The 25019-nt window shown below is 40.0% G+C and overlaps 2 protein-coding genes and 1 long non-coding RNA gene across 5 annotated transcripts in view; 1 reads left to right on the top strand and 2 right to left on the bottom strand.

Moving 5' to 3' along the window:
• Window positions 1-20298, top strand: part of LOC120742667 — a 29112-nt gene extending 8814 nt beyond the window's left edge. Inside the window, exons 2-3 of the long non-coding RNA XR_005697923.1 lie at window positions 17940-17951; window positions 20273-20298. This is a non-coding gene — a long non-coding RNA (uncharacterized LOC120742667). The remainder of the gene's footprint in view (window positions 1-17939; window positions 17952-20272) is intronic.
• LOC120742658 (tripartite motif-containing protein 16-like) lies at window positions 2670-5210 on the bottom strand. 2 transcript variants are annotated; one of them, XM_040046083.1, is made up of 4 exons: window positions 5095-5210; window positions 4856-4962; window positions 4529-4577; window positions 2670-4454 (listed from the first exon to the last, which is right to left on the bottom strand). In XM_040046083.1, exon 4 carries the CDS (start codon window positions 4397-4399, stop codon window positions 2882-2884), a length of 1518 nt encoding a protein of 505 aa, XP_039902017.1. In that variant the 5' UTR covers window positions 4400-4454; window positions 4529-4577; window positions 4856-4962; window positions 5095-5210; the 3' UTR covers window positions 2670-2881. The 2 variants fall into 2 exon arrangements, with proteins under 2 accessions (XP_039902017.1, XP_039902016.1); XM_040046082.1 differs by lacking the exon at window positions 4529-4577.
• The window catches only part of col4a5 (collagen, type IV, alpha 5 (Alport syndrome)), a 60714-nt gene continuing 42910 nt past the window's right edge, over window positions 7216-25019 (bottom strand). The window contains exons 26-51 of one of the 2 annotated variants that reach the window (XM_040046079.1): window positions 24817-24921; window positions 24524-24621; window positions 24102-24252; window positions 23902-24015; window positions 22802-22969; window positions 22292-22381; window positions 21883-22029; window positions 21708-21806; window positions 21526-21615; window positions 20739-20878; window positions 20506-20632; window positions 19498-19677; window positions 19343-19393; window positions 19028-19213; window positions 16679-16687; window positions 15716-15724; window positions 13299-13432; window positions 13109-13181; window positions 12927-12998; window positions 12651-12779; window positions 11968-12066; window positions 10637-10849; window positions 10382-10559; window positions 10184-10298; window positions 9033-9205; window positions 7216-8280 (exon numbers count right to left, since the gene is read on the bottom strand). In XM_040046079.1, coding sequence (XP_039902013.1) covers window positions 8199-8280; window positions 9033-9205; window positions 10184-10298; window positions 10382-10559; window positions 10637-10849; window positions 11968-12066; window positions 12651-12779; window positions 12927-12998; window positions 13109-13181; window positions 13299-13432; window positions 15716-15724; window positions 16679-16687; window positions 19028-19213; window positions 19343-19393; window positions 19498-19677; window positions 20506-20632; window positions 20739-20878; window positions 21526-21615; window positions 21708-21806; window positions 21883-22029; window positions 22292-22381; window positions 22802-22969; window positions 23902-24015; window positions 24102-24252; window positions 24524-24621; window positions 24817-24921 — 3032 coding nt within the window. In that variant the 3' untranslated portion in view covers window positions 7216-8198. The remainder of the gene's footprint in view (window positions 8281-9032; window positions 9206-10183; window positions 10299-10381; window positions 10560-10636; window positions 10850-11967; window positions 12067-12650; window positions 12780-12926; window positions 12999-13108; window positions 13182-13298; window positions 13433-15715; window positions 15725-16678; window positions 16688-19027; window positions 19214-19342; window positions 19394-19497; window positions 19678-20505; window positions 20633-20738; window positions 20879-21525; window positions 21616-21707; window positions 21807-21882; window positions 22030-22291; window positions 22382-22801; window positions 22970-23901; window positions 24016-24101; window positions 24253-24523; window positions 24622-24816; window positions 24922-25019) is intronic. The other variant, XM_040046080.1, reaches the window with a different exon arrangement.

Here is a 25019-nt window from a genome sequence, read left to right as displayed (position 1 = left end):
ATGCCTTGTTATCTGAGGCATATAATGAGAAGCACCAAGTCTACTGTAGAGGACATATTTTTGTTTTGTTTTTTTCTAATTCAGATTTCTTTTGTTTTGCCACATACTTTTTAGTTTTACTTGTCACTTGGTTAGATGTAGGACGAGATCATCATTGGGATTAAAAACATAGTTCATTAACAACACTCAGCATTTCTTTGTGCAACCAGCTCAACAAAAACTAAAAGCCATATTAGAATTAGTATCACAAGTGCAATAACATTTGTTGTGGCCTGGGTTCCCTCATCACAAAAACCACTGACATTGGGTTTTTTTGCCCTAAGCATCAATAAGCATCAATTTCTGCTGAAATGTTTAGAGTATTTGGTGTAAACACCATTAAAGGATGGAACCATCTTGCCTTGGATCAAAAGTTTGTTGTTGTTTATGTAACAGTGTGGGTGATTTTCCTTTTGACACCCTTGGTACCAATTGAACATCATGTAAAAACATCACAACCCACCTGATTACTACTGGAATGGAAGGATGATACACCATGTCACAAGACTCATCATTTCAAGACTGATCATTTCAAACTGGTTCCTTCAAGATGAAACCAGAGGATTCACATCATGGATGTGATTCTGAAGCAACTGTGTGATGCTCTCGTGTCAATATGGATCAAAATCTCTGAGGAATGTTTCCAGCACCTCTTTGAAATTGTACCATGAATAAGGTAGTTATGAAGGCAAAAACAGACTCATTTAAATAGTAGTAAGTCATAAATAAATCCAGTACACCGATAAATAAATGAGTATTAAAATCTATGTACTCACTTCAGTTATTCAGTTCAGTTCCTATAATGACTGCACACAAATTCTTTAGAATGGCTTTAAAATTGCGCAACTTTATTTATGGTATTAATTCACTTTTTCACATCACCAAAGCAATCTTTCTATTCTGTTATAGACTTTGTCACATTCCATACAGACTGTAAAATAAGTCATTTTTGAAGACTGTACAAACCATTTTATATTATACACCTTTTTCAGGGTCAAACTCAAACACTTTTTAAGTATTTTCAAAGTCCATTTTAAAGCTTTTCCCAACACATTACCCAAAAAGAATGCATGTTTCACTTCGCATCACCTCAGTAAGACCATGTGAAAATTAAAACAAATCATCCTATGCACTACACAAAAATACTGCAAAAGGAAAAGGTTGCCTATAGTGTATAAACTCAAAACACACATTTCACTTAAAAATTAAGATGTGCAAATGTGAAAAAAAACAACAACTTGTTAGAGGTATTCATCTCCTGATGAAAATAAAAAACAACCCCACAAAACAAGAAAACTGCACCAAATACCACAAAACAATACATGGTAAGTTCAAATTAATACGTCTTCTCATCAGATATTAATGCTTCTTTCCTATATGACACAAAAAATAAAACTAACTGTAAGATAAGATTCGAAATATTAAATTACTATATATGTGCCACAGTGAGGTTTATATTATTAGGTATGTGTGTTTTTGAAGGGATGCCAAATGCTATCATTTTTTCTGTAAAGCAAATTTACCTTGCCTATGGGTATAAATAAAGTTACCTTGACCTTGACCTTGACATATAAGACTAACAATGCATAAGCATCTATCTAAAACCTGTTTATTTAATCTATCATCAGTGATATTATTATGTAATTGTTCATTATAATGTATTGTTCGTTTCCCTTAAATAAACAGGCAGCCTTAAAGTATGAAATATTCATATATGAAAACACATATAAATTTGTATATTGTCTCAGTTGGTAATAGTGTCCTACAGGCCTCAATGTGAGTTTAAAGCCATTTCTAATGTTTAAGGTGTGCTCACGAGAACAGATTTTGAGGGAAAGTCAGGGAACCTCAGTAGCACAAAAAAGTGGCTGTTCTTTGTGCCCATATGGATCAGTCCCTCATATTACCATTATTATCGCCCCTAAGGTGTTGCCAAATGAACCAAGATAATATTTGAAAAAGCTGCAGAAATACACAAAAATATAAACTATTAATTTTACTTGGTAACAACTTCGCTTTTAGCCTTTAATCAGAAAGCCTTAAGTTGGGTAGTTATGTATAACAGTAACTCACATTACTGCTACTGCTATGTAATGTTAGTTCACAGCATATTTCATAAATTAAATAATTTCCCCCAGGGATTAATAAAGTATTCTGATTCTGATTCTGATTACCATACCATAACTAACTGCTTTACTAGCGTTGCAATATTGCATCACGCGCAATGCATTTCAATAGTTTATCCTGCGAGTTTGCTAGCTAGCAAAAAAGTAGTAATAATTATAAAAATTAGCATGTGTAACGTACACATAGTTGAAAATTATTTACTAGGACTTAAGCAAACTCCCCCATTCTGAAAAGGTACAAATCATTTTGCAGACCTTTCAGGTGAATTTGGTCGTTGTCTTATCCATGATTTGTATTTGTCCTTTTCCAGCAAACGCTCATTAAAAACTGCAACCTCCAGGCTTGTTATTGCACTCATTCCCGACTGTTCGGGGCGGGTGTCACACACTGAAACAGACATGCAGAGGTGCAAGGCAGCCCAAGTGGAGAAATGTTGTTTTTAGAATTTGCGACTCGTTTTATTTCTCTATCTGATAAAAAACAAACAAACGAACAAAAAACTATTCAATCAGACAGTCATTTGTTGTGAATGAAATTGAGTTACAGTTTCAAGCAGTTTTAAACACCACATTTGAAATTCAAGCACTTTTCAAACCTTGAAAAGACAATATTAAAATCCAAGTATTTTCAATGATTTCAAGCACCCATACAAACCCTTGATATTACATCATAGAAAAAATATAACAAATAAAGGCAAAATCAGTTAAACAGTATTTTACTGTATATCATTTAATGTAGCAGTGGTTGAAATAAAATACCCCCCCCAAATCCACAGTCCAGCATAGAGCGGCTCAGTGAATGTCGTCTGGACTCTGTGTAGCAGGGCCATGGTGTCAGAGACGCTGTAGAAGCACAGAATACCTGCTCTGGGATTCAGATAGACTCCAATTTTAGAGGAAGAAGGACCTAAGAGGCGAGTTGTCGTGTTGTTGTGTCTGAATTTATAACTGTCCTTGTAACAATCTAATGCCCAAGAATTATTATTGCTTCCAAATGCAGTTTGATCCAGTTTATTCTCATTCTTATATGTTACGGCTACTGAAAGTCCTTTCCCTTTCCACTCCACTTCCCAGTAACAAGGTCCAGTCAGACTCTCTTTACTCAGGACCTGCTGCTCAATGGAAAACCTGTCTCTGTTCTTAAGACAGGAATTATCTGGATCTTGAAGCATGTCTGTAACTGTTCTGTTCTGATTAGACAGGAAGAGTTTTCTGTGAACTATATCTGGATCCAGCGTGAGTTGACATGAATGTTTTAAAAAGTCATCTCTGGTCTTAGGATCACTTTGTGGCAGCAAAACGTCCACTGACCTCACTGTCAGAGTGATCTTCCACAGTTCATCACACAGAAATGCTTTGAGTTTATCTCTAGCTTCTGATATCACCATTTGAAGACTCTCAAAGTACTTAACCTGACAGATTTTAAAGCTTGGTGACTCTGTAGAGTCAATGAATACGGGCATTGTGGAGTAACTGACAAGAAATTCGGTGTGGTCCTCTGTGCGTGAAAGCTGCTTCAGCTCCTCTTCTTTCCTCCTCAGCTCAGCGATCTCCTGCTCCAGCTTCTTCTGAAGCTCTTCGACTCGACTCATTTCATCTTTCTGCTGGGATCTGATCTGCTGCTTTAAATTTGAGGCGTTTTCTTTGATGAAACTCACCAGCTCATCAACAGTCATCTCAATGTCCTTCACTGCTGTATCAGCGGACAGTTTGATCCCCTCTATCTCTTTCTCAAGTACTCCTTCTTCCTTCTTTCTGGTCTGGATTCTCCGCTGGACTTCTTTCAGAATTACCTCCAGGTCTTTCTCTTTGTCTGCCCTTTCTTTTTCAACTGGAACTGTTTCATGTCCTCTATGTTTATTTATCCAGCAGAGACAACAGACACACATTTGATCAGTGCGGCAAAACACCTTCATCACCTCATTGTGAACAGAACAGGTGTTTGCTTTCAACACCTTGTCTACCAGCTTGTGCTTTTCAAAAGCAGGGGAATCATGGATAGGCTGGAGGCATTTCATTTTCTCTACCAACTCTGCTAACATGGTGTTTTTCACCAGAATAGGCCTCGGTGTGAAAGCCTGTCTGCACTGAGGACAGCTGTGGATTCCTTTTACGTTCTCTGCTTTCCAGTAGGTTTCAATACAGCTCATACAGTAGTTGTGTCCACAGGGAATAGTCACCGGATCCTTGAGTAGATCCAGACAGACAGCACAGCAGAATTGTCTGTCTTCCATCTTCTTTCCTTGTTGTGCAATTATGTGTGCAGAGGTGAATGCCAAAACTGTTTCACTGTCAGTGAAGAAGTGTGTATCAGGTTAGTCTTCATTTCAGAAAAAGGTGTAGTTGGTGAAACTCGTACCTACCAGTCTTAATAAATCTTTTTATTGTTGAGCAGCAAGAACGTAAAGTGAACTGTGGGAACAGGTAAGCTTTTAATGTAGATTTCTGTATTAAGAAATATTTACAAACATGAAAATAATAGACGCCACAATGAAGAGTGAAACAAGCTGTTACAGTTACTGCAGGAAATACTAAAAACAAATCCCAGTCACAGGAGCACCAAGACATATTGTGCAAATTAGAATGAGCAAATGCAACAGAGGTAAAGCTGCAGCTTACTGGAAATCTAAACCCAAAACAGCACAAGTATACTTGAGGAACAAGTACAAGGAATATGTCTCCTACTTTACCTTTTTTGGAATTACTTTGGTTGATATATGGTGTCTCCTTTAAAGCAGTGGAGCAAGAGATAGTCAGCTATGCAGTCAGATTCAGACAGAGAGGATGGTTGCTTTTCCTAAAGATGACATACACTGAGTCAGTGATGTGTTTCATTAACACAAAAACAAAGATACAAGTTGAAAAGATCTCGAGTGCACCACAGCACCACAATTAAACAAACTAGACTTTGTTCCGAAGCCTCTCTTACCTGCCGACATGAGTCCACTCACCGTCCCAGACAAAGAGAACTTGTCCTCACACCTATTCTTATATAAGGAGGAACAACATTCCTCCGCCCAGATTCCAACTGTCACTTGAAACGTATCATCTTCACCACCAGTTTGGCAGAAAATGTTGCAGAGCAGCTCATGAAGAATAACAACATAGTTTTTAAGGGTAGTTGGCGCAAGTGAAATTTAATACCTCCACGGGTACGTCATCTGTACCAACTGCCTTTTCGGTCTTTATATATTTGGCAGTATTTACATATGGTTACATATTCGCCATGAGGACTAAGGTGGGGGTTGTCCTGTTAATATACACTCATCAGGCACTTTATCAGGCATACCTTGGTAGTACATGATTTTTACCCCGTTTTGTCTTCAGAGCTGTCTTTATTCTTCATGCCATAGATTCAAGCTGCTTGGAGTTTTTGGTCATATTGACATGATAACATTAGACAGTGGCTGAATATTTGACGCCTGCATCCATGTTGTCAGTCTGCTGTTCTACCACTTCCCAAAGGTGCTCTGTTAGATTGAGATCTGGTGACTCTGAAGGCTATTTGAGTACAGTGAACTCATCGTCATGTTCAAGAAACCAGCCCAAAATGTGCCAAGAAAATATCCACCATCCTGAACTGTTGATGCAGGGCAGGATGGATCCATGGTTCCATGTGGTTTACACAGGAATTATGACTCTACCATCTGAATTCTACAAGAGGAATTCTCAATGACTAATCAGACCAGGTGACAATTTCCTCCAGTCTTCTTTTGTTTAACTGTGGTGAGTAAAATCCATCTTTTTCCAAATGACTGTCAAAGATCAAGCCTCTTCTGTCCAAACACAACCTTAATACAGGCTTTTATAACCTCTTGTCTTGATTACTGCATGATTACTGCAATGCAATGCACTCTTTATCAGAATCAGGAAGGCCTCCATTGCTCGCCTACAGCTGATGCAAAACGTGACTGTCCAATTTTCATCTGGCAAGCAAAAGTACATCACTCCAATTTTAGCTTTCCTTCACTGGCTTCCAGTTTGTTTATCAATCCATTTTAAAATCCCTTTATTTGTCCTTAATAATTGTGCCCCATTTTATTTGTCTGAGCTGCTGCACCTATATGTGCCACTTTGTTCTCTCAGGCCAGTGGTATGGTAAATATATATATATATGTACATACAATCCAATTTATTTACTTTACTGTCACTTGGCACTGACATCACAAACAGAAGGAGAAGTGAGGACTTGTAGATTGTAACTGCCAGCCGAGCCCTTATTTTCTTTTACTTTTAAATCTAAATGATCCAGATTGGTGACTTATAAAGAAGTCACCCACTGTTCTTTCTTAGTCATAGTCATTTATGAAGGCAACACTTTGGACATAGTATTTATTTCAGTCTTAAAAGTTTATAACAACTTCCGGATAACATAAAATGGAAACAAAACAACAAAAAGAAAAAAAAAATGCACATTTTTTTTAATCGCACCCCAGGCTGACACAATTAGAATTCATAAAAGCAGATTTGAAAAAAAAAAAAAAAACACACAAAACAAACAAACAATAAAAATCACAGGGAAATATTTCACCCTCCCCCAAACAGCTCGCATAGATTTACAGTACATCAGGAATCTGTACGCTCAGACCTGTGTTACCACACCATGAAGCCTGAACACTTTATCCAATTTGGGATAGAAATTCAAGCCAGTAAAAGTGGATTTGAAAGTGTTGGGAACAAAGGCAGCCCCTTCAAACTACATCAGGATCTTTTTATAGAAAATTCCCAGCACCTGGAAATGTAAGAAACACAAAAAATGTCCCTGTTTTCTAATCAAATAATGAAGAATTTATCTGAACTTTGTTTCCTCCGTTTCCCGCGTTGATATTCGGAACAATTTCCAATCATTCAATTAGCTAAAAGCAAATCCCCTTTATTTCAGTGGAACAATACAAAAGGTTGAAGCATTGGCATTGTTAATATCACATAAGACTGTTATAGTTTCATGAAAATGGCTGTTTGCGTTCAGTAGTAAGCTTTATTTTTTCATGAAATGTAATGTATGACCGTTTCTTGGTTAAAAACAACAAACAAGCTCTCCACAGCCGAATAAAGTTTATATACTTTTTAATCCTCTTTTTTCAAATATATATTTATTATATATAAAATACTGTTTCATTCATAAAAGCCTTACTTTGTACAATATCTGAGTCAACGTGCGTTAAGTGAATGTGTGAGCTAAGAAGAACCTGGAAAATCGCCGTGCATAACAAACAGCTGGTAGTGATTCAAGCTAATACACTAAAAACAAAAGTGTTTTACACAATATACACATTGTATTACTTACAAAAACAAAAAAATAAGCAAAAGAAGGCGATATGGTTAGCAAAGAGTGGGAGACAGCAGGGTTATTACTATGAAATGTAACCTAAAACAGAAAAAATAAGAGCGAGAAAGAAAGGGTGTGCGAATGAAAGGTTGGTATTTTTTTTTAAAAAAGCAGTCATTCTCACTACAGAAAGCTCATCGTCAGTGCATCTGTCATCATGGATGTTCCGAAGTCAAAGTGCCGATTTGGTAACTGTGAAAACCATCATCAACTCCTTATCAAAAATAAAATAAAATAAAAAGTTACTCTGTCACATTTTTGCTGCACCAACGTGTCAAACGTAATTTTTGGGGGGGAAAAGGGGGGAAAGGGAACAAAGATCCTTCTGGGAAAGAAGGGAAAAGAAAGAAAAATGCAGTTTTGTTGTCACACATCCATCGTGGCACCATGAATTGAATATATTCTGCTTTCATTTTGAGGTACTTCTTAAGACAAACAAAGACTAAATGTAAGATTTGTTTACGTCAGTTTTTTTCTTTTTTTTGTCTTTTTCTTTTTTTTTTAAGCTGTGTTGCACAGTAGCACCATTGTTTTAGTTGTAGTTTGTTTTTCCGGAAGACAATGCACCATTGGAATTCCAACTCATCGTGACTGCCCCCACCCGCTGCCACACTTGTCTACTGTACGTCCAATCGTCTCTCGTCATCGATGGGCGTCTCTCCACCTCCTGGCAGTGGTGTGTTTGCTTGGTGGCATGCATGCCGTTACGTGCGCTTCATGCAGACTGCACAGCGGCTCACACGTGTCCGTAGGCTACCTGCCTTGTAGGTCTCAGACTGGGGCTTTCTGTAAGAGCCATAAGTATTAAGATGGTTAAGAGAGGGTTGATTACTGCATTATACACATTCATATATACATATACATTCATTATACACATTATTAGGTACACATGTTCAGCTGCTCATTACTGCAAATATTTAGTCAGCAACTCAACAGCAACTAAAATTAGGGAAATAAACATGGCAAAGAAGAATCGCAAAGAATTTCAAATTGAGCAAAACGGGGAAGAAATGTGATTTAAGCAACTTTGAACATAGCATGGTTGCTGGAGTCAAATGATCTGGTTCTAGAGTTTTAGAGACAGGTGAACTACTGAGATTTTCCTGCAAAACTCTAGTTTTTACAGGGAATGCTCTGAAAAAGGAAATATCTATTGAGCATTCCTATCAGCTCAAACCCGTCTGGTTTTAAGCTGATAATAAGGCAAAGTTAACTCAAATAACAACTCATTGCATCCAAAGTTTGCAGAAGAACTTCTCTGAATGAGCTCCAACGGCAGAAGACCACACCAGCCAGATGCCACTCGAGCCAGCTAAGAACAGGAAACTGAAGCTACAATTCACATAAGCTCACCAAATTATTCAACAGAAGACTGGACAAATTCTGCCTGTTCTAATGAGTCTTAATTTCTGCGTCACTATCCAGATTTTAGGGTCAGAAATTGGTGTAAATAACATAAAACCATGGATATATGGTGTGAGGATATTTTCTCATCAATAAACTTTCCCCTTTACAGACGTTTGCACATGAATCCACACCTGAACATCTCAGAAGTTTCCACGGTGGCCAGCCAGAAGCTGTAGGAGTTGGCATAGAAGTTACATGTCCCTCTGCCGTGGCACTCGATGAAAGGGGAGCTGCGGAACTCCTCCAGGCAGGAGCCGGGGGAGGCGAGAGCCTGACCAGAGCCCTCTGCACCCGCACTGGTGTGCTGTGGGGAGAGAAAGAAGAATTAGAATTGTAGAGAATATTTTTTTTTAGTTTTCTTTATTTATGAACTCCTTCTGAAAGGGGAAAAAGGCAGAAGATGGGGGGTGCTGGTCACATGTGCTGTGCTGGTGTAGTTGCAGAGAGGTGTCTACCACCAACCCAAATCATAGCAGTCGACAGATTTTAGCCCCACAGGCCTAGAGACCTCCTGGCAACCACTGGTTGCTATGGAGGAATGTGTATTGCTTGCTTGGTCTCAAAGAGGTGCACAGTGCTGCACTATTAACTTTGCATGCAATTGTTTGGGTTGCTACCAGACTGCAGCTGTTGCCTATAATTTGAATAGACGTTTTTCACTTACTAAAGGTTGTCCTATCATGGCAATCAACTTTACTTCAAAATGTGCAAAAGGGACCATTTGGTAGCAAAATGGTCTCAATTTCAGTTTTATTTCTATAGTGCCAAATCACAACACGACGCTACTACTGCTACCACTCAGCGAGCAGCAGTGATACTTTTGCGACACAAATGGAAACAAACTGAAACTGAGTGTTATTACAGTGTGGCTCTCACTTTGTAAAATATGATTAAAATAGACAATAAGGAGGGTTTGTTATAGGACATGCCAACCATCTGACTGACTAGTCACTGCCATGTGAGTGTACAGCACGCTCAGTTTTTCAGTCTGATCCACCCACCGTTTGTCATGTCCAATCTCAAAAAAAGCAAGATTGTTGTCTTGATCTTTTAAAGACAGTTGATGAGGAAAACCAATTACTGTAATTTACCGGTACAGGCTCCTGTATTTTGAAAACAGAAATACACACTATGCTACTCGGCTTTTGTGTATCGCCAAAAGAATTTGGGGTTTTGGAAAGCAAGGTGCTGCTGGGAGATCAAGCCAGTGTGAGATTTTAGCCAAGGTGGGGATGGAAGTGTCTGAGTGTGTGTTTGTTTTTTTGCGTGTGTTATTTCCTACCATCATAAAGGAGTATCCAATCCACAGTACTTCCCAGTTTTCAGGGCAAGAAGGAATCTGGATAGTCTGACTGTGAATTGCAATCACCATGGCGGGAGCTTCACAGACTCTACATCTGGATGCACAAACATAGGAAAACACAAGATTTACACACTTCCCTGAATTCGACAGTACTGCCCTTCCCTCCTCCCGTCATACCTGCTGACATGAGGCCTGATATTCTCTCCCACGAAGGGGGCCATGTTGTCGGGCATGGGTCTGTCCGTGGACAACCAGTAGGAGTAGTCGTTACGGGATGCGAAGTTGCAGACGTTGTTGATATTGCAGAACATGAAGGGCATGGTGCTAAATCTGCGCAGGCAGCTACCGGCTGTGCCTGAAAGAAGACGGTCAGTTATATGAACTGCTTTCTGACAGCTGTCTGATACAATGCAACTTCTAGGTAAAGCCTACCAAGGTCCTGTCCGTGTGCCCGCTCGTTGCCCTGCACGTACAACAGAGAGTATCCGTTATAGATAAACTTAGTTCCAGTGGGGCACTCTGGGTCATCGGTGGTCTGGCTGTGCCGGGTGATGAGGAAACCGTGAGCAGCAGAAACTGATCCTGGGACACCGGGAGGACCTTGTGGGCCATCTGAACCACGGGGACCAGGGTTGCCAGGCTGACCTGTAATAAGGGGAATGTCTGTATTAGCAATGAGAAGCCTCAGGGCAGCAACAGTACCAGTATCCACATAAACATCAAAATCTCAGCTAAAAGCTCACATAACTATTCCTATGACTTCCAAAGCAAAAACAACAAACAATTAAAAGAGCAGCTAAACAAAAAGGTGTAAACAAAAAGCAGAGATGCCCCCGTTCACCTGACAGCATGTACATGGACAAACAATGTCTCTGCTGAAAACAGACATCTCTCAGATACCAACACTGCAAACTCTCATCATGTTCCAACCAAACGTCACTAAACCAACAGCAAAAGAAGAACAAAATTACATTAATGTTTGAAAAACATTACCATGAATTCTGTCTAACCTTTAATCTCTTACAAAACTTAAATCCATCGTGATAACAGCACATTTCCTCAATAACTCCATTTCCAAATGTGCTTTGAGAGAAGTTTCCCATCAAAAACAACCACGTTCCACCTTATTAGCTTATTTATGCACAAACACATTACATGCAAGTCCACTATTGTGTACAATTGTAAACTCTCGCAGTTTTATCCTTCCACAGATAACATCCATATGTTGATTCATGGTTTTCTTGAGTTTCTGGTCTACTGCAGCATATTTTCAAAGGCGTAATAGAGAACAAAATAGGCCGGATAAAATCCTTTGTATTTTTGTTCCATCCTAATTTCCTTATTAGCTTGTTCGCTTTATTTTGATACGTAGACTTTTGTCATTTTCAAGCAGGAACATCACAAAGAACCCTGGGTCCTAATAGGTTAAACTTCTTCTTTTTCCAGCTGCTCCCTTTAGGAGTCACCACAGCTGATCATTTGCCTCCAATTCCAGCCTATCTCCTGGACCTTTGTCACAACAACCCTCTGTGTATTCTTCTTCACTACATCCATGAAGCTTCTCTGCGGCCCTCCTCTTTTTCTTCAAGCTCCATATTCATCCTTTGTCCAGTATATCCTTTTATATCCAGTAAATCTTTGATCAGCAAATAAATAAAACTTTTGGCCATGACAGTACATACACTACTAATAACGTTTACTCTTTGTTTAACCAGGGATAACATATAGAGTAGGTCAGTGATGAGACTCTCTGCCTTACTTACCAGGCTGACCTGCCGGACCAACGTCTCCCTTCCTGCCGGGAGGTCCGTTGAAGCCAGGAGGACCATCGCTCCCAGGTCCACCAGGGTCACCTTTGATACCTGAGACCAGGAGGCAGGAGAGGCAATGACTCCATCAGTTTTTTCCACCTTAGATCATTTTACTCATCACGTTCACATTATATTAGCCCGCATATAAAATTGTCATGGTTTCTATATTGTACAGCACTTGTGTGAGAAGAGCCTGTGAAAAGGGTTGTATACTTTCTGAGTCAAAGATAATTCATGACAAAATGTGTGACTTACAAAGAATTGCTTTTACTTTTAAAATTCACTGTGTAATCTGTCCCCTAGCATTATGGAAAATGTTCAAAATATTCGGCCATGCTATCAGAAGTAATAATAGTACAAAACCTTATTTTAGGATCACAGATGTGGCCAAAATTTACTCCGAGAAATCATATTGTCAGTATTTATGGAAATACAAAATCCCTATTTAATATGTATTAAATGCAAAAATTGAAAACCTCTTTCCTCAAAACTATAAATATCTGTAAAAGTACAGTATAGATAGCTTTGTAGGAAGTGCTTCCCCTGTGAGAAGAGCAGCATAATCATTTGATCCTGATCCTGTGTCTTTTATGTTATTTTTATCAGTTCCCATCATAGAAACTATATTTACTTACCTGAGCCTCCAGGTTGGCCAGGCAAACCAGGTGGTCCTGGAGAACCAGGTAGGCCCTGAAGACCTGGGGGTCCCCGTTCTCCCTTTAGCACAATGGGAGGCGAACCTTCACCGGGATCACCCGGAGTGCCTATTAACACGAGAAAATTCTCCTGTTAGCGCACTTGTCTGGGGGTGAGGCGGAGGGAGACAAAATAAAGCAGCAGCACAGATTTTGCTTTTGAAGGTAGTCTCACGTCTCTTCACTCTAGAAGAAAAGGATAACATGTTGACCTACCCCGTTCTCCAGGTACTCCACGATCTCCAGGAGGGCCACTGGGGCCAGGATATCCAAGATCACCCTTCAATCCTGATAAAAACAAATCTTTAGGCTCTGTTCACAATAAATGCTGAAGACTAAAATATGTTTAAAAAAAAAGAAAAAGAAAAGAAGCACAAATAATGTTATTGTGAACAAACCAGGGAATCCAGGAACACCAGGCTGTCCTGAATCTCCCTTTATTCCAGCGGGGCCAGTAGGACCAGGTATGCCCTGAGAAGAAAGGGTTGTAGAGATATTGTGAGCTCAGCTAATGAAGGACAAAGAAATACAGATGTGCATTCTTTTGGACTCAGAAGATAATGAAGTAAATGTAAAACAGGGTGTTACCGGATTTCCTGGAAAACCAGGATCTCCCTTCTGTCCGGGGATGCCAGGAATTCCAGGCATGCCAAGAGTACCCTTTTCTCCCTTAACGCCACCAGTTCCTGGGAGTCCACGAGGACCTTGTAGGCCGGGTGAACCTTCACACGCAGAGAATGAAAGGTCAGATGTGATAACATAAAAACAACACAACATTGTTGATTATGTGTTTTTTTTCCCCCCACCAGGGTTTTGATCACATTTGGATTTTAATTAAGCAATTAAACAAAACATTTTTGGCTGATTTACTTTTATGCTTTCTTATGGGTCTTATTCTGATGTGAAAAATTATTTGCCCCCTTCCTGATTTCTACATTTTTTGACACATCAAATTGTAATATCAGACAAAGATAATCTGAATAAATACAAAATGCAGTTTGTAAAGATTCGTTCAATTTCACTAGTCACACCTAGGCTGCTGAAATTACTTAAATCAGTCTGGAAAGGTTTACAAAGGCATTTCAAAGGCTTTGGGACTTCCCAGGGGTGGTCGACCTATCAAAATTAATCCAAGAGCGCATCAATGACTCATCCAGGGCGTCACAAAAGAACCCAAACAACATCTAAAGAACTGCAGACCTCACAGGTCAGAGTTCATGATTCAACAACTGGGCAAAAATAGCATCCATGAGGGAGTTCAAGGAAAAGACCACTGACCAAGAAGAACAAAAAGGCTCACACATTTACAAAAAAACATCTTGATGGACTTCAGTCAGATTGAGATGCTTTGGCATGAAGTCAAATAAGCTGTTCAAATTTTGTAAACTCTCCAATGTAGCTGAATTAAAACTTTACTCCAAAGAAGAGTGGGCCAAAGTTCCTCCACAGTGATGTGAAAGAGTCACTGGCAGATATCACAAATACTTGACTGCAGTTCTTGATACCAAGGATTTGAAATGTTTGGAAAATTAAATCATTATTTAAAAACTGCATTTTGTGTTTATTAAGATTATGGTAAATGGTAAATTTACCATTTACACGGGTGATGGCAAGCTACGTTGTAGCCACAGCCACCCTGGGGCGCACTGACAGAGGCGATCTTTATTATTATCTTTGAAACATGTAAGTGTGAAAAATGTGAAAAAGTATTTGCGTGGTTCTTTCTTTAAATCCTTGGGGAAACCTTGCAGACACCAAACTGAAGAGTTTTATTTTCAGACTGTGTGTTACAGGTGTAGTAATGGTGAACCCTGAGACTGATTACTGGTTACTATGATTGCCTCATTTGACAGAACAGGATAAACACACATGTATGTTACTGGTAACTAAAAATCATGGTAGAGAAACATTTTAAGAAGATCTTCAGGTAAAAACAATCCCGAAAAACAGTAAACTTGCAACTTGACTGTGTGTAGGTTTTTATAGTTATAAGTCCTGGGCGAACTGTCCTGTGGGGTAAAGAAAGGATGAACTGAACACTCAATTTATAACATAAACCGTCACACAAATCCAGAGCTTAGGGCCGGGGTTAATTCATCTTCAGATCATTAACAGTTTTGTCATACAGTTCGTTCCCAATGTTTTTGGACTATTACACATTTTTGTACTCTTGCCTCTGCACAACAACACAACTACTGTATTTTCCGCACTATAAGGGGCACTAAAAATCCTTTTATTTTCTCAAAAATCAACAGTGCGCCTTATAATCCGGTCTCAGATCAAGAGCTTTTTCTCTCTTATGTACTTTTCTCTTGCCAATACGCTGGTACAAGATGATACAAGATTTTTTCCCCCCAGAGCTGTGCAGACACTTTTAGATGTTTTCTGGCAAACTCTAATCTTCTTATATTAGTATTCTTGACCTGGCTTAATGTTGTAAAGTTGTATTTCTTAACCATGGAAAGAATTCTGCGATCATAGTTAGTTGTCTTCTGTGGTGTTCAGTGCATTCATCCTTTTTGAATGAACTAGTGGTGATTTGGCCACTCTAAATTACTACAAGTCGTTCCTGTCTCTCTAAAGGGTTCATTTTTGTTCAGCCTATTCCCTTGCAATCAAATCTTTCATCTGCTTAATTTGTCACGATATATGAAGGGAACAGGCCTCACCGTGCAATGGGACTGCTTTTCAGTCAATTGTTCAATTACTTTTGAGCCTCTGAAAAATTTGGGTCTGTGTATAAAAATGACTTCTAAGCAGTCATTGCAAAAAAAAAAAAAAAAAAATTAAACCCATAGAGCTAAAGCTGAAAATCTGCACTTCGATTACATATTGATTATCTGATTCAAAACCCACTGTGGTGGTGCACAGAGGAAAAGTGAAGTGGATTCACACTTTTACATGCTTTGAACTGAGAGAAATTGATGTGAAGTAACCCCGACCCAGCATGAAACTCAGTTTATATGGTTACATGTATCAAACCCATCAAACCACTGGAGTCTAACCTGGAGGACCTAGGATTCCCAGAATTGCCAGGCAAACCGGAGCCGGGATAAAGGGGCAACAAAGAAGAAGAGCAGGTTTAGACAGAGGTAGGCATCAGTACAGAAACACAGTCATACCTGACAAAGAAAGAGGTATTTCTCCTTTACTGAATAAACCATGGGGGCTATTCGGCTTGATTTAATTCATGCACAATGATGTGGTATGTTAGCGTAAATGCTAGTTGTCTGCTTTTAAATAAGTTGCTGTTAATCTTTTACAAATGACACTGATATGTATTCATATTTGACATAATTTTTATAGTCGATCATTAACATGAGAACCAACAACAAACTAAGATAATGTTAACTGGCACCATTAACCTTGTTTAAGTAACTCTTTGATAAGCGACAGCAGGATTACCATATGCCCTGTTTTTTAACCAGTGAGGTCTTCAACCAGTTATTGGTTTTGGGCTTTTTAATAGGTTTTGCAGGCAATAACAAAACTATAGCTAATAGCCTAACAGCCTTAGCTTTCAAAGATAAAAACAAAACCCCATTAAACTACAATATATACTCAATACATAATGCTTAAATATAATCATACACAATGTGAAAATGACTAAGGTGAGTTAGTTATATGATGTGTTCTTGTATTTAAATTCTGTGGTGCTGACACATTCTGAATTTGCTGCAGCACCTACATGTGACCCAGATCATCCACATGCTGATTTGTGTTGCGATTATCACGATCACACTTGAAGAAAAAGAAAATCTTTAATAGTGGCTTACTTGTAAAAAAAAGTGCATTATGCTACCATCAGAGTGCATGGAAAGTGAAAAGAGACAGTTGTTAGGAGGAAATACAGAGGAGATGCAGTGATTTATCATCAATTTGTTCCTAAACTGATCAGAGAGACGTTAAACTCGGTCAGTGCTGCTGTAGGAGACATGCAGGAGAAGTCTGGATGCTGTTGATCTGACCTGCAGGGCCTGTGGCGCACAGATGCACGAGTTGTCACGCGAAGAGGGCCCGCCACACCAAAGCAGGTGGGACCAAACCACAGGAAACAGGAGTAACATGTAATAACATTGTGTCACCCTGACAACCCCCAAAACCTTTTCATGTAGCCTGATGCAGGGCTGGATAGCAGTTGGTTCTGACAATTGCTTTCAAAAGATGTGGCTTTTAAATAATGGGTGATTTCCAGTAAATATACACTCACTGCCGCTTATTAGTTACACCTTGCTAGTACTGGGTTGGACCCCTTTGAGCCTTCAGAGCTGCCTGAACTGTTGATAAAATCAGGATGAATCCATGGTTTCATGTTGCGTACTTTTTAAATCTGACCCTACCACCTGAAGTCTGCAGCAGAAATCAAGAGTCAAGAGCCAAGCAGTGTTTTTCTGATCTTCTGTTTTCCAATATTGGTGAATCTATCTGAACTGTAACCTCGGTTTCCTGTTCTTATGTGACAGAAGTCACCCAGTATGGTCTTCTACTGCTGTAGACCATATTTTTCTTTTTCAGGAGAAACTGTAAACCCTGGAGATGGCAGTGTGGGAAAACCCCAGAAGTTTATCAGTTTCTTAAATACTTGTGTGGCACCAACCACCATGTCACATTTAAAGTCATTTAAATTAAATTTCTTCCACATTCTGATGCATACTTTAAACTTTCAACTATGCCTACATGCTAAACACATTGAGTTGCCGCCATCGGCTGATTAGTTGAATTGGTGTACCTAATAAAGCAGCTGATAAGTATAAATAAAACCTGCACATCTACTTTTATCTTTTTTTTTACATAAAGAAAGATCACAATGCTACAAATTTGTTTCGGTTGCCTGTTATTACAGACGCTTCCATGAACTTGAGAATCATTTTTAAACCAAAAAGTATCTTTAAAAAATAGAAGAAATAGTTAAAAACAGGGAAGTTTTTCTGAAAGGGTTTGTCAGGAGAGTCCACTCTGTCCAGCACTGTATGAGACTTGTTCTCAGTGTGTTTAAACACACACACGCATGTGTGCTTTTGTCGCGATGAACAGTGTGCATGCAGATGGCTGATTGGTGAGACAAAACCAAAATATGGCAGCAAAGCCAGAAACAAACCAACGACAGCTCTTATCCAGAATCAAAGAGTTTTTGCTCTTTATGCTAACAGGGTAAATGAATTACTGCAGCAGCAGTATTTTTGTCGTCATCGAAACATCTTTAATGACAGATTCTTGACTGAATCAGAGATTTTGGTTTGTGTCTGCTATACTTGTTTGAAGTTCTCTTTTTTTCAGAATGGTTCACAAACATACAAAGACGCACACTGATCACAATGGTCACATTAGAGGACAAACACACACAAATACACACGATTCAGTGCTGTGGAGAGATGAATGGATTACAGCTTTGCTAATGACCAGATCAAGAGAAGAGGACAAGGGGTGAGGAGACATGAGGGCGTATTGGTTTGTGAATAAAAACATTTTTGGATGATGATGAAGACACAACAATGTGGCATAAACACATGCACTTTTTGGGACGTAGTCATAACCCCAGAGGCAAACAGTGATTGGTGTGTGATGAGGTGAAGGAGGAGAACACTAACATTTACTCATGAGGGTGGTGTTGACAATAATCGGACAGGTGTGTTGCTTCTCATACTGGTGGTTTGATTGGTGCAACAATCTCCCATGCAAATCAAGGAGATGGAAGCGTTCACGTTTAAAATGGAGATTCTGCCATTTGCTGTCTGGTTTTCTGTGGTTCCCTACAGGATTGGGTTAGTGGTTCTGAACTGGGAACCACAGGCTGGTATATCCAAACCATGTTGTCTAGTTTGTCTACATCGTAGCATTTCACCAGCAATCCATCAGTGTTTGGGCTATTTAAGCCCATATAAAGAAGTCGAAACACATTCTTCTTTTAACGTACTTGTCCCACAGCTTTTTATTTACAGGAAGTGGCCCATTGGTGTGGCAAGACTTGTGGATGGTTGATTGATTTCATAGTAATTTCTTCGTCTTACCTTTAAATCAAACATTTTACACTGAAGGGAAGCATTATTCAACAGAGATATCCAAAGAATCAAGTAATCTGTATGATGCCTATGGGGCAATTGGTTGTACAGCCATTTTCCTGCAAGTCTTGTGATGCAGTCAAATGCAGTGAGGCAGATTTTTCAAAGTTAACATTATGTTTATGGGTAAGAACGGAAGAATCCTCTCTGTGGTCACTGTTCACACAGTATAGTTATTATTAATACAATAATCATCTGAAAACCAGGCAGCAAATTCTAGTACTATATGTGGTGATAAATACTGTCCATGTCCCTTACCTGCTCTTCCAGGTAATCCAGGGGGTCCTGTGGCACCTTTAGGGCCTGGCAGAGACAGCCCAGCAGGCCCAGGAAAGCCAGGGGCACCTTGTTCACCAGGGCCACCAGGTGAGCCTGGGTCTCCTTTAGGGCCGGGAAAACCAGGGTTGCCGGGTACACCAGGAGGACCTGTGTCTCCCTTGATACCTTAGCACACAGAGACACAAATTAGAGAATGCTGAGAAAAAAAATGTAACTAACCTGCAAAACCAGCAAAAAATCAATAAAGAATACACAGGTATGATTAAATATGTACTACAGATGGTGGTAATTCACCTGGCAGTCCTGGACTTCCAGCAGGACCTGGACCACCGTAACCTGGAATTCCTGGAGGGAAAAGTAATGAAAATGTGTATTTTTGAGTAACACAACGGAAAGCAATTTAGAATGTACAGCAAAATTACAGTTCCTGTAGATGCCCTGTGACTCACCTGCTTCTCCTTTGACTCCAGCTGGTCCTGGAATCCCATCGCGACCTGCCTGACCTTTCTCTCCTGGTGGACCAGACGGTCCTTGTGGACCAGGTTCTCCTGGTCTACCTGGAGCTCCTGAGCTACCTGGGGTACCGGGCACACCGTCAAGACCCTTAAGACCGGGGATACCAGGAGGACCTGACAGGAGAGTAGAAAGAGAAGATCGACCCTTGCTTTGCTTCAATGAAAAGAAGTCCCATTAACACAAAAACTGATCATGATTGACATACGATACTGCCACCTCAAAGGGAATTCCTGGTAAAATAAAAGTAATATTAGTAATAAATTATTGCAATAAAATTCCTTCTTCACTCTGATATAAAATACATGTGCCTGACCAACGTCTCTCATCCAAGGTTTGATTTTTCTAAATGCTTGAAATGGTAATGTGACAGACTCCTTCTCTAATTCCTTGAATTCTCAAAGTCGACTCCTTTTTTTTTATTTGTTTTGGTCCAGTGAAGGCAAAAACGTGTCACCCTCTCCAGATTTACCAGCCAGAACCATTAATTGTGTTGTATTTTAATGCTGTTTTTTTTTTCTTATTGCCTTAAAAAATGTATAATTGTATCTTTAATAGATAAAATACTGCCGGGTTCTCAAACTCCAGTCCTCGAGGGCCGGTGTCCTGAAACTCTTCCATGTGTTCCTGCTGCAACACACCTGAATACAATTAGTAGCTCATTAGCAAGACTCTTATAGAACTTGACTGCATGCTGAGGTGGCAATTCAGCCATTTGATTCATGTTACAGCAGCTCATGAGTGAATGAACATGGTGCAATAAAAGTACTTTTAGAAGTACATTTTTCCAAATACTTTTGGAACATTTTACGGGTTAGGGTTTGACACTTCAGCATGCAGTCAAGTTCTATACTCTTGCTAATGCAATGCAGTTGCAGTTTAATATCAGCAACTTATTTCAGCTTTTCATTCTTCTTTTCTACATCTGTTATGATCAGACTTACCTTGGAATCCTGGGAGTCCGGGGTCACCTTTATCGCCCGGTCTTCCCGTCACACCTGTGGGACCTGGTAATCCTGGGTTTCCTTTTAGGCCTGGATTTCCTGGGTACCCTGGCAGGCCTGGATCACCCTACAAAGGATGTAACAAAAACTTTTAATGTGCACCAAAATATTATTTATAATAATAATAATATTTGCCTTTTTTACCAGGAAATCTGAGTGGTTGGATTATGCACCTTTTGTCCGGTTAGTCCAGGTGGTCCGACGCCAGCAGAACCTGGCTCACCTTTGGGTCCTTGGTTACCAGGTGGTCCTGGCTGTCCTGGGGATCCTGGTATACCCGACACTCCTGATACACCTTTCAGCCCTGGTGGTCCTGTGTGTTCATTAAAGGGATAAGTAGCAAATAAAGTTTAACAAATGTTTTAAAAAAAGAATGTCATTAAGATACAGAATCAGGTATTCTCTTCCTTAGTAACACTAACCAACACACCAGTGCATCATTGGTTTGTGGGCAACCAATACAGGTTTTCAGAACTTTGGGCACCACCATCTTGCTTTGAAAGCCAGAGTGTATGAAAGTGGGACTAATAATACAAGGATACTATGTAAACACTATATTAAAAAAAAACATAACCTGTTTCATTATTTGTCATTTTTGTGCTCTACATGAAATGATAGTTGAAAAGTCAAATAAAAATGATCATCATGATATATCAAAAAAGAGTTTTCATTATAAATTTAGTAGGAAATATTTACTGAGTTATTAAATCAAGTGATAAGCGAGCACATTTTATTAAGACTTCAATTAAATTAAACTTATCTGCCAAACAAGTCACCTCCTGCTGGCAGTTAGAACGAATGCCGGTTTAAGTCTGTTGCTCTATAGCAAGTTACAACATTTAATAAACAAGGTGTAGACCTGAAGGATATTAATTTGTATAGGCATATTTCAACACACAACACTGGCCTTTAATTACTAACATCTACAGCAATAAGGACCAAAGTTTTGATAAAAAGCACCTGGGATTCCCATGTCTCCCATTTGGCCTTTAGGTCCTGGAGACCCAGGAATACCTGGACCTCCTGGGCGACCAGAATCTCCTTTAGAACCTGCAAAAAAAAAGAAATAGCATGTTAAAAATCTGTTTCTGTCTGTATTTATGTATGTACTTAGTATGTATGCATTAGGGGTGAATTCATACCTGGAGGTCCAGGGCGGCCAGGACTGCCATCTGTTCCTGGAAACCCAGGGTCACCAGGGAGACCAGTAGCACCTTTTGGACCCGGAAAACCTGTTCCACCTGTAGAAAACCAATATGTACGATTTAACTCAAACTTTTTACTCTTTGAGGGCAGTGAAAATGTTTTCATCTCTACCTGAAGGTCCAGGATCTCCTTTTTGTCCCTTTAAGAGCTGCGATGGAACACTGGGTCCTGGCGGTCCCTGGAGGCCCATGTCTCCCCTCTCTCCTTTAGCACCAGGACCACCTGGTGCACCGTCTCTACCTGGAAATCCTGGTTCACCTGTGTAGATGCATCAGGCGGCCCTTTCATGAGTAGCTGCATATTTTTAATCCAATTACACCAACAACAGAGGTCACAATTTACTTGAAAATGATAAATTACTTCATATTCTTTATATTATTTTTCATAGCTTATGCAACCAGATTCCAGGTTTTTAATAGATTTTTTGCTATAGGAAAAATTATCATTCTGCATATGTCAATTTAAAACAATAAGTGTTATCATACATGATTTTTGTGGTAAGTATGGAGTGTGTCAGTACCTTTAAATCCAGGAGCACCAGGTCCTCCTGGGGCTCCCGGTCCTCCAGAAGGTCCTGGAGGTCCAATGGGACCCATGTCTCCTTTCTGACCTGCAGCCAGGCCGGCATTACAGAGGAGAGAAAGTTAGAATAATCAATAAACCAAAAAAGTAAATATTTAATTACATACAAATAACATAAAAATGTCTATTATCATTTAGTCAACTGTTTCTAATTGGTACCTTATTAACTTGCTGGTCTGATTTAGATTTTCTGATAACTTTGTGAGCTAACAACAATTAGCTAGCCTACAAGCTGCCTTTATACTAAGTCATGCAGACATTCAGCCAGTCTTTTTGTAGTTAGTAAATGCTCTAAATGATCGACTGCATAGAGTCATCATGACAGCTTTTTGTCCTTTGCTTTATCAACTTCTGACATATAATGCTTTTTATTGCTTTTCAAGATACCAATATAGCTAATGTTATTCATTTACAGCCATATTTTGATGATTGAAGAGTGACAGCTTACCTGGCAAGCCAGGCAAACCATCGCGACCAGGTCCTCCAGGTGGTCCTGGGGTTCCAATAGTACCTGGAAGACCTTGAAAACCTGGTGCTCCTGGGTCTCCTGGTGGGCCTGGGATGTCTAGACCTGGAGGGCCAGGGTCTCCTTTTGGACCATCTGATCCTGGCAGCCCTGTAAAGATGATTATTATGACTGTCCTCTTTTCCTTTAGGAACAACATTTGAACTGTCAGGTTAACAATAATTTGAACATTTTTGCTCTCCACTCCCCTGGGCGGTCAAGATTTTGAGGGGTTGTCCTGGTTCCCACTTCTGCAATATTGGAAACAGTGCTTCTGGATTTGCAAAGTAGGAAGGAGTGGTTCAGCTCCAGGGTTTATATACATAGAGTTTGCTCTATGTGTGCTTTTGGGTATGGGGGAAGCATTTTGGAAGAATAAAGTATTGGCGCCCAATGTTACAAGCTATTCGGTCCCTTTGTTCTAATAATCAGGGTTTGGGTCATATTGTAAGTTAGACTTACAGTCCAATGTTCTCCAGACTAGAGAATGTTGGATCATCTGGGCACAGCCAAGGAGCAGAGTGTTTCTGATTCTATGGCTTCAGAAACACCACCGATCAGTGAACTCCATCTTGCACCAGAGTGATTTGTAATAGTGGCTAGGATGAGAATTATTTCTTTCAAGTCTGAGGCCATGTAGAACCTCAGCTGTACAGTAGATTCGCTACTTCTGGCTGGCAGTGAGTTACTGCTCCAAGTAAAGGGGTTCAAGAATTCTGGGTTACGTTCGAGAGTGGAGGAAACTCTAAGCTAAAGACTGACAGATAGACCAATGTGACGTCCGGTTGTCAGAGCTGAGCCTGAAAGTGAAGTAGTCAAATTATAGAAATAGGGTTGAGCAATGTTCCTGCTCTTGTTATCTGCCTGGGATAACTACTAAAATCCACCTGGATGAGGTGTCTCCTGCATATCCTACTAGCAGGAGAGCCCAGAGACAGAGCCATAGAGATCAGATTATGTCTAACAGCTTAAACTGCTGACGGTAGAATGGATATTCTGTAATGCTGAGTTTTCTCTTTTCAGTCAAACCTTATGTGACTTACCTGGTGGTCCCATTGGGCCCGGAGGTCCTGGGAGACCTGGTGGGCCCGTTCCACCAAAAGAGGGGGGTCCAGGGGGGCCACGAGATCCAGGTGTACCAGGTGTACCAGGCTCGCCTGCACAGACAGAGGATAAAGTATCAGCTCAAAGTTCTGGCCTGGTGTCATTTTGTTCTAAAACAATCACACAATCTAAAGAGTGCCTTTGAATCCTGGAGCTCCATCAGCTCCAAGCCGTCCTGACAAACCGGGGTTACCAGGGAAACCAGGATCTCCCTTAGGCCCAATGGAACCTTTAGGGCCCGGTGCACCCGTTAAACCAGGAGGACCAGGAAGTCCAAGACCAGGTTCACCCTGTCACACATATAACCAAAAAGAGCGTCAGGCACACAGGGAGGGACGAACAGTACAGTTTAGGACAGAACAAGAGGCATTTAATGAAAGCTATTAATGCATAACAAAATGTGTTGCTTAGAGAAAATTGCTTAATATAAAAAATCTGTTATTTTCAAATTGTAAGGATTATTTTATCCTTGTTATTTTAGCCTTCTATAGATAATAATGTTAGTAAAATTGGTATACACAATTATCCATTAAATATATTAAAACATATATATACACACACCTTTGGTCCAGGAAATCCCAGCTCACCGGGACGTCCATCTATCCCTGGTCTTCCTGGTCCTCCAGGGGCACCTGGCTGCCCACCAACGCCCGGGAATCCTGGAGGAGGAAAGAAGTGAGTGTGAGATAAAGAAGGTAACAATGACACAAAAAGCAGAGAGTATGTAAGGAAGTACTCAGAAGAAGTTGTTAAAGAGAAGAGAATGTAAATAGAAGTGGACAAAGGAAGACAAAAAAGCAGAGGTAGAAAGAGCAAAGGAAGACAGATAGAGAACAGTTTATCGCTATCTTTGCCTTTTGGTCCCGGAGGTCCTGGCAGTCCAATGCCTGGGATTCCGGGTTCACCCTTCGCTCCCGATAAACCGGGAAAACCAGGCTGTCCAGGCTGACCTGGTATACCTAACAAAGGGAAATGACCAAATTAGGCAATCAGGCAGCATGTATGTTACTTTAGATACTGTGAATGGAAAGTATATTATTTTACAACAAAATAGTGA

This window comes from Simochromis diagramma, unplaced genomic scaffold, assembly GCF_900408965.1.
Source record: "Simochromis diagramma unplaced genomic scaffold, fSimDia1.1 OVJJ01000338.1, whole genome shotgun sequence".
NCBI classification, from domain to species: Eukaryota; Metazoa; Chordata; class Actinopteri; order Cichliformes; family Cichlidae; genus Simochromis; species Simochromis diagramma.
The sequence above is the reverse complement of the archived record's forward strand: the minus strand, read 5'-3'. Positions and strand labels throughout refer to the sequence as shown.